The 9,572-nt window shown below is 47.3% G+C and overlaps 1 protein-coding gene across 3 annotated transcripts in view; it reads right to left on the bottom strand.

The window, feature by feature from the left end:
- Positions 1–9,257: 9,257 nt before the first annotated feature.
- XYLB (xylulokinase) overlaps positions 9,258–9,572 on the bottom strand; it is a 117,514-nt gene continuing 117,199 nt past the window's right edge. Inside the window, exon 19 of one of the 3 annotated variants that reach the window (XM_056857887.1) lies at positions 9,258–9,347. In XM_056857887.1, coding sequence (XP_056713865.1) covers positions 9,258–9,347 — 90 coding nt within the window. The remainder of the gene's footprint in view (positions 9,348–9,572) is intronic. The other 2 variants (XM_056857888.1, XM_056857889.1) reach the window with 2 other exon arrangements.

Raw genomic sequence — 9,572 nt, 5'->3', positions numbered from 1 at the left:
GTATGAGAGAGAGTCACACTCACAGAGCCAGCGTGGTATAGTGGTTAGGAGCGGTGGACTGTAATCCGGAGAACTGAGTTTGATTCCCCACTCCTCCACATGAGCAACGGGCTCTAATCTGATGAACCGGGTTGATTTCGCCATTCCTCCACATGAAGCCAGCTGGGTGGCCTTGGGCTAGTCACAGTTCTCTCTGAACTCTCTCAGCCTCACCTACCTCACAAGGTGTCTGTTGCAGGGAGAGGACGGGAAGGAGATTATAAGCTGGTTTGATTCTCCTTAAAAGGTGGTAGAAGAAGAAGAAGAAGAGTTGGTTTTTATATGCCGATTTCTCTGCCACGTAAGGGAGACTCAACCCGGCTTACAATCACCTTCCCTTCTCCTCCCCACAACAGACACCCTATGAGGTAAGTGGGGCTGAGGGAACTCTAACAGAGCTGTGACTAGCCCAAGGTCACCCAGCTGGCTTCATGAGGAGGAGTAGAGAAACAAATCCAGTTCACCAGATTAGTCTCCGTCGCTCATGTGGAGGAGTGGGGAATCAAACCTGGTTCTCCAGATCAGACTCCACCACTCCAAACCACTGCTCTTAACCACTACACCATGCTGGCATATGAAAACCAACTCTTTTTCTTCCTCTTATGGCAACCCCATAGGGTTTTCAAGGCAAGAGACTAACGGGGGTGGTTTTGCCATTGCCTGCCTCTGCATCACAACCCCGGTATTCCTTGGAGGTCTCCCATCCAAATACTTGCCAGGGTTGACCCTGCTTAGCTTCTGAGATCTGACAAGATAAGGCTAGCCTGGGCTATCCATGCAACAGCACATACACCCAAGGCAATTGTGTGGTGTCTGCCCATAATCTGTGAACTGAAGAAGAGAAGAGTTGGTTTTTATACCCCACTTTTCTCTACCTTAAGGAGTCTCAAAGTGGCTTACAATCGCCTTTCCCTTCCCCCTCCCCACAACAGGCACCTTGTGAGGTAGACATTAGGAAGAACTTTCTAACAGTGAGAGCAGTTTCTCAGTGGAACAGGCTTCCTCGGGAGGTAGTGAGCTCTCCTTCCCTGGAGGTTTTTTAGAAGAGGCAAGATGGCCATCTGTCAGCAATGCTGATTCTGTGACCTTAGGCAGATGATGACAGAGCATCTTGGGCATCTTCTGGGCATGGAGTAGGGGTCACTGGGGCTGTGGGAGGGAGGCAGTTGTGAATTTCCTGCATTGGTCAGAGGGTTGGACTAGATGACCCTGTTGGTCCCTTCCAATTCTGTGATTCTATGATTCTACTCTATGATTCTAGGGGGGGGGGAGAGTTCTGAAAGAACTGTGACTAGCCCACAGTCACCCAGCAGGCTTCATGTGGAGGGAATGGGGAATTGAACCCAGTTCTCCAGATTAGAGTCCACCACTCTTAACCACTACACCACTCTGGCTCAAGTTTGATATTAATAGACACACAGGGTTGATCGTCTGAGTCACCCAAAAAGACATTCAGAGGCAAGCAGTGCTGATGAATGAGGACCTTGAGATCCATTAAGTCCAGAGGGTCACCTTTGTTATGATACCTCAGTGGTCTACCATTTGGCATTCTGGCCTCACAGTTCCAGCTCACAGTTCAAAGTCAGGCAGTACAGCGTGGGGCTTGAAAGAAATCAAAACCCGAACACATTGGGTCAATACCAAAAGAGGTGCTTTCTGCAAGGATGCTATATTGATCTGTGCAAACTCAATTACGTTTCTAAAGGAATGAACTGTAAGCGAAAGGAATGGAGCATCCAAGTTTCCTGAGCCAACAGAAGACACCCTTTTCTTTCAACTCCAAGGGAGGGCTGAATCCCCCAAGTAACTGAATTGGATGAAATTGCATGAGCCGGCATGGTGAACCGATGACATTCAAAGACAGCTCTTCCCTGCCCAAATAATGGTTTTCTTCACTGGGACAAGAATGGCAGCGACAACAATAATTAATGTCACATCAAGGGGAAACGGAGACAACAGATTGTGGCCATTCAAGGACAGCTCCCTTGATCAAAGGAAGTGTTTCTCAATAAACAGCGGTCCTTACACTGAGCCGTCCTGGACAGAATTCTGACAAGCAAGCAAAAAATCAGCCATACAGGACGAAGCAGGAAGATTCCCTATTTGGGCCTCATGAGTAGAGAGCCGCAAAAACAGCATGCAGGGAAATATAAGCAACAACAACAACATGACAAAACCCCTTGACTACAAACTTCTCTTTAGCCATTACTGCATCCAAAGGTTAAAATCTGAAGTCGGAAGCCATGCATTGCTTGGAATGAAAGCATTGCAAGCTGGCCCTTTTTGCTGAGAGGGGCTCTTCAAGGGGAGCATGGTTCAGTGGCAGAGCATCTCTTTGCATGCAGAAGGTTCCTGGTTCAACCCCGGCATCTCCAGTTAAAACAATTAGGGAGCAGGTGATATGAAAGACCTCTACCTGAGTTCTTGGAGAGGAGGAGGAGGAGGAGGAGGAAGAGGAAGAGGAAGAGGAGAAGGAGAAGAAGGAGGAGCAGGAGGAGGAGGAGGAGAAGGAGAGTTGGTTTTTATATGCCAACTTTCTCTACCACTTAAGGAAGAATCAAACAGGCTTACAATTGCATTCCCTTCCCCTCCCCACAACAGACATCTGTGAGGTAGGTGGGGCTGAGAGAGCTGTGACTGGCCCAAGGTCACCCAGCTGGCTTCATGTGTAGGAGTGGGGAAACCAACCTGGTTCACCAGATTAGCATCCGCCACTCGTGTAGGAGTGGGGAATCAAACCCGGTTCTCCAGATCGGAGTACACCACTCTTAACCACTATACCAAGCTGGCTCTCCTGTCAGCTGCTGCCTGTCAGGGTAGACAATACTGACCTTGAGGGACCAAGGGTCTGATTCAGTATAAGGTGGCTTCATGTTTTCATGAGCTGAAAGGGCTGCTCCACATTTGTCCACCCGCTGTGTCCACGCGGAGCTGAATCTTGTGCATTCACTGCTCTGTAAGCGCTTCTTGCCAGATGGATGACAAGCAACTGGATGTGGACAAGACAATCCAGTTAAGAATGATTGCTAAAGAACAACAGCACACTATATAATGGTGCATAGAACCATCTGGGACATCCCATCTGGGACATCCTGGTATGCTAGCAGTTGCTGGTACATCATCAACAATGTTTCACGTTTGGGAGAGATTTTGCTAATAGTTACACTTTTCAGATTTCATCTCTGTCCCCTGGATCTCTTGAAGTTAAATCCCTGCAGGAGCAGAAGGAGTAAGAGCTGTGGCTCAGTGGCAGAACATCTGCTTTGCATGCAGAAGGTCCCAGGTTCAATCCCCAGCATTGAACTTTGTGTGCAGAAGGTCCCAGGTTCAATCCTCCACATCTCATTAAAAAGGACCAGGCAGGAGGTGATGTGAAAGACCTCTTCCTGAGACCCTGGAGAGCTGCTATTGGTCACAGGAGGCAAGACTGACCTGCATAGACCAATGGTTTGACTCAGGTTATGCTTCATGTGTTCACACGAGCACATGAACACTGAGGCATTTTAATCGTTTTTTTAATATGGATAATTTTATGGTTGCCGTTGTTTATTTTATTCTGTTGTTTTTACTTTGAGAGTCACCACCAGCAGGCCTCTATTTTCTAAATAGATAAGTATCATAGCACATGCGCTGCCAGTGGAGAGTTTCGTTTTGAGCTCTTCAATATGACAACTTGCTGCAGGGATAACTATAATTTTTTAACAGATCTTTGACCAGACAAACACCGTTTTTTTGCTTTTAAATCAATCTGGTCTCCGACTATTGGCAATCACTATCTGCTTCCCCATTCTTTTTGTTCCGTTGCACACTCCAGGTGGGTCTCTTTGGTGTATGTTGTAAAATCTTGTACGGCTCAAGGTGAATGTTTTTCTCTTCAGTAGTTGCAGTTTTAGAATTGGCTGCCCAGGAAGACCCCCCTCCCCACTCACTGTGAGGATTTAGATGCAGAATGAAAGCTCTTTTATTCCCTGAATCAACTGAACTGATGAAATCATTAGTGCTCTTAGATTCCTCTTTGTTTTACTATTTTGTAAACAGTGTTTCTACAAAATGGGGGCCTTCAGGGAACTGTGGGATAGGATATCCCATCCACCCCTAAATATTCTCTTCCTGGATTCTATAAACTCTCAGATGTTCCAGCAGGCTAATTTTCTCTCCCCGGCATCTCCAGTTGCTGTCAACTATACATGGTTCCTGAAGGACATTGGCCAGCTATGTCATCCAGTTCCCCTCCTTATTGCAGCTTCCATCATCCATGGAGGTCCCCACATGACCAACGTGGGCTGTCCTGAGGCAAAGGGAACCTGCTTGCCCCTTCTTCTCCTGTGGAAAAGCTGGTTGGATCCAGCCTAAATTGGCAATTTCCACCAATTCCCCTTTCCCACTGCAGACCAACCCCGCGTCATTCCTTGGGGTCCCCAATCCCCCCCAGGAGAAGCATTTTGTGGAGATCAGTGGACTGTAATCGGAGGGGGAGGCAGGAAGATTCTATGCTGCCATTGGAAAATTTAGGCTGGATCCAACCCACTGCATGCACATTGGCTATTTTGGGAGAGGCAGTGTGGTGTAGTGGTTAATTTTATAGTGTATACCTTACAATAAATACAATTATTTTGTTATAGTGGATAGTTTGTAGTTCAACCTTTGAAGCTCTCTTGACATATTTGGTTGAGGTTTTTTCCTTTTCTGTTGTTCTACGGTATGCATAGGAGCCCCGTGGTGCAGAGTGTTAAGCTGCAGTACTGCAGTTGAAAGCTCTGCTCACGACCTGAATTTGATCCCGACGGAAGTTGGTTTCAGGTAGCCGGATCAAGATTGACTCAGCCTTCCATCCTTCCGAGGTCGGTCACATGAGTACCCAGCTTGCTGGGGGTAAAGGGAAGACGACTGGGGAAGGCACTGGCAAACCATCCCGTAAACAAAGTCTGCCTAGTAAACGTTGGGATGTGACATCACCCCATGGGTCAGGAATGACCCGGTGCTTGCACAGGGGACCTTTACCTTTTACCTTTATGGTATGCATGTTCCAATCCATGTTTTGCGCCTTTCAGACAAAAAGAGATCACACGTCATCAAATGCATCGCCTGAAAAGAGTTCCTTTCTCCAAGCTGGTCTCAGATCTAATCATAAGAGCAACACCCTGAAATAGCACTGCTTCCTTAAACACCTCTTGCATTTGCCATACACAAATGTGCACCAAGAACAGTTAAAACAGAAGAGGATTCAGTCGAGATCAAATTAGGTGTTGCCGGATCAATGGTGTCTTTTAAAGCATGAGCAGCGGCCCTTTCGCTTCAGTTTGTCAGCACTTTGAAAGCAAATCCCTTCAGAAAGCGCCGACTGGTTTGTTTCCATTTCCATGATAAAGGGCTTTAGGCAGCAAAGAAAATAATTTTTCATTGTGTCAAGCTTATTGGAGAATCAATAAACGTTTCGCAGATGGATTAGAGGTAGGTCTCGGGGACCATCACGCTAAAGGGAGCGGACGCAGCTGCCGGTTGTCTTAAGTCGACACTTTGTATTTAAGATCCAGAGAACCAGAAGTGGTGGGAGGGAGAGAGGAGGGGTCGTGGCTCTGTGGCAGAGTCCCTGCGCTGCATCTAGAAGGTCCCAAGTTCAATCCCCCTCTGAAGGATCTCATGTAGCTGAGGTGGAATCTTTATATCGCAGATACACTCCCGGGCAATGGGGCTCCCACAGGAAGGTTACACCAGTTCACCTTTGGGGAGGGTGTCCATCACCTACTAGTGATGTGGAACTCGCCACTTACCATCAGAGAGCCACCAAGAGGAGCCATAAGAACATAAGAAAAGCCACGCTGGATCAGACCAAGGTACATAGTCCAGCAGTCTGTTCACACAGTGACTAACCAGGTGCCTCTAAGTAGGGCTGCTGAAAAAAAAATTCGGTACAGTTCGGCTTTGGCAAAATTCGGCCCTTTTAAATTCAGGCCGTGCCGAAGTCCGAACTCCCCCGCTTTGGATCCCCAAAATTCGGCGAGATCTGGAGTTTGGGGGGAAATTCCCTTCCCCCCCCCCCGCGGGCCTTCACGGGGCTACCTTGAAGGCGCGCGGGGGGCCCTTTAAACAGATCTGCACCTTCCAGCTGGAAGGTGCAGATCTGTTTAAAGGGCCCCCCGCACGCCTTCAGGGAAGCCCCCTGAAGGCGCACGGGTGTGTGTGTGGAACAGATATGTGCCTCCCGGCCGGGAGGCACCAATCTGTTTAAAGCCCCCCCCCCCCGCGCGCCTTCAGGGAAGCCCTGTGAAGGCGCTTGGGGGGGAACAGATCCTGTGCCAGGATCGCCCGGGATATTGGGGGGGAAAGGGAAGGAAATCCTGTCCCCCGCGGGGTTGAGCTCTCTGGAAGGCAAGATTGCTTGCCTTCCAGAGAGCTCCTTAAAGGTGGGAAAAGGCAGGTTTGGAAGATCCCGAACCTGCCAAATTTTTTCCGCAGTCCCCCGAACTTGCCGAGTTCGGGACCGCAGTTTCCCGCCATTTTGCGGTTCGGTTCCTTCTGAACCGCAAAACCGCCGAATTAGGGGAAGTTCGGCGGTTTTGCGGTTCGGAAGGAACCGAATCGACAGCCCTACCTCTAAGGAAGCCCACAAACAAGACAACTGCAGCAGCATTATCCTGCCTGTGTTCCACATCACCTAATATATTCAGCATGCTCCCCTGATCATGGAGAGAATAGGCATGCATCATGACTAGTATCCATTTTAACTAGTAGCCATGGATAGCCCTCTCCTTCATGAACATGTCCACTCCCCTCTTAAAGCCTTCCAAGTTGGCAGCCATTACCACATCCTGCGGCAGGGAGTTCCACAATTTATCTATGCATTGTGCGAAGCAACATCTGTTGTATTGCCCAAAGACAAATGTGCCCTTTTCCAACTTTACAATGACAACTAAGGAGTCCATGAACACTGCTGAGAATGGACACCTGCCATCAAAGAAAAGGTATACCCTATCCTGTCTCTGGGAGACTTGCTGGGGCATTAATCATCGAATATTAGGACTGGCCACTATCCAGAATTTTTTAAAAATCCCCTCCTAGTTGAATTTATATATGTTAATCATACCTGCAGCAATGCTGAATGTAATATTACTTTTTTATTTTTTTTATTTTTTAATAAACTTTTTTAAAAATAAAGGATCTCATGTAGCAGGTGCCAGGAAAGACCCTTCTCTGCATGACACCCTGGAGAGCCGCTTCTAGAGTGGATAATACCAAGCTAGATGTACCAACAGAGTTGGCAGTCTTTCTCAGTGTATCAAGCAGTTTCATATGATCAATAAATAAAGTGAAGGAACGTATCGGAGAAAAAGAGATAAATTGCATTCATTACATTTGTCATTGATCAAGTTTTTTGTGAGCTCTAACAGGGAGGGGAAGTCCCACTAGCCGACCAGTACACTGTGGTCTTTTATGCACTGCTGCTTCGCTCACCCCTCCGGTCTTTGTGCTGATTATGCATGCCGTTTCCGACTGTCAGAGGTCATCTCGCTCTCCCTCTGCCTTGCCCCCGGCCCACGTTTTCAAAATCGAGATAAAACAGGTCTCTGAAAATGTGACCAAAATGTGGGAAAATGTGGAGGAGTGGGGAATTGAACCCGGCTCTCCAGATTAGAGTCCACCACCCTTAACCACTACACCACGTTTACACGATCCCTCGCCTGAGAGCCAGCATGGTGTAGTGGTTAAGAGGGGTGGTTTGGAGCAGTGGGCTCTGATCTAGAGAACCGGGTTTGGTTCCCCACTCATCCACATGAGCGGCAGAGGCTAATCTGGTGAACTGGATTTGTTTCCCCGCTCCTACACAAGAAGCCAGCTGGGTGACCTTGGGCTAGTCACAGTTCTCTCAGAACTCTCTCAGCCCCACCGACCTGACAGGGTGTCTGTTGTGGGGAGGGGAAGGGAAGCTGATTGTAAGCCGGTTTGAGTCTTCCTTAAGTGGTGGAGAAAGTCGGCATAAAAAACCAATCCCCCTCCCCCTCCCCCTCCCCCTCCTCTTCTTCTTCTTCTTCTTCTTCTTCTTCTTCTTCTTCTTCTTCTTCTTCTTCTTGCGAGGGCATCTCTCACTGTAAGAGCCCAAGCCTCATCTTGTGCATAACAGCCATGCCTTCTGCACCAGATAGAACAGAGGTACACTCACAATGAATAACAACATACAAAGCCCCTTGCCCATATTTATTTTGTATCCACAGTTTAGCTTAGTTTTCTTTTCTTTGTTTTTTTAACGAGGAATCCTGTAACAGAAAAAAGGAATGTAGAGAAGAAACACTATGCAGACTGAGGTTAGATCCAGGAGGGAGTAGGAAAGGTACAAGAAGGTGAAGCCCCTGTGGAGAGCGCTCAACCCACCACCGTAACCTTGGGAAGTCTGCTCAGTCCCCTGCTGGCTCACAAGGGTCTCTCTCTGCTCTGCAGACTGACCGACATTTAACAGTCATTGCTTTTCCCCCAGGGAACTGTTCTTTTGCAAAAGGTGTGCATGTGTGGGTGACGTCTTACACAGAATATTCAGAACGCCAAAATAAAATTCCTACAATTCCCCATGGTGAAATTGGTCACACTGCTTTTTAAGACACTGGTAGTGCAGGTATACCGAGCCTCCACTTACCCAAGTTAGTGCATGTGTGAGCCTTTGTCTGCACCGCCAAAAACGTTGAAGAACCATGCTAAGATTCTCAAAATACTGGGTTCCATGCCTGCATGGGTAGCTTGTACAAACATGAGATACAAAAAGCTGTGGATACAGGATATAAAGCAGGTCTGCCCAACTTGTTGTGAACGCTACTCACCAACCATGCAGTGCAGCTGGCTACAGGCTCAATTGATTTTTTTTTTTAATGGTGATCTTGCCTGGATTATCAAACCTCTGGCAGGCCTCAATAGATGGTTGGGAGGCTGGTTTGCCTCAGTAGGTCACAAATTGCGCAAGCCACAACACTGGGCTTTGCAGAACAAGAATTCCTTTCCATGATCCAATACTATGGTGGAAACAGAGAAGAAGAAAAAGATGGCTTGGAAAAGGGAGATAGGTAGATATACAGATATCGGATGTCTTCTCATGGCAGACAAAGAGATACAAGGAATACAACATTTGTTGCCCAGCTCTTAGAAGACGACAAATCACGATCTCTCTGTTTCAAATACAAAACTCCGAAACGGGTCACTACGTCTACCATTTCTTCTGATCTTTCATTTGATTTTCACTCAGATGCGGCATCAGGTGGATTTTTTGCTTCGGTCAGCACTTGTTGTTCAAGTACCATGTATCTTTTGAGGAGGGGTTGGTACACCTATAGAAGAAGATATAAATTACTTTTAGCGACTTTAAAAAAAACACCAGTCTTTTAGCCTCATAATCAAATAAAGTATTTTATTTATTTACAAGATCTGTGTGCCGCTTCTCCGCACACATCCAAGGCAGACCACAACTAAAAGGGTAAAAAAGAACAAACAGTTCTGAAGCCTTAGCAGATACCTCTGAACTGGTAGCTCATCAGTCCTCTTCAGAGTTAGAA

The sequence above is a fragment of the Euleptes europaea genome, chromosome 11 (assembly GCF_029931775.1).
Source record: "Euleptes europaea isolate rEulEur1 chromosome 11, rEulEur1.hap1, whole genome shotgun sequence".
In the NCBI taxonomy this organism is placed as follows: domain Eukaryota; kingdom Metazoa; phylum Chordata; class Lepidosauria; order Squamata; family Sphaerodactylidae; genus Euleptes; species Euleptes europaea.
The sequence above is the reverse complement of the archived record's forward strand: the minus strand, read 5'-3'. Positions and strand labels throughout refer to the sequence as shown.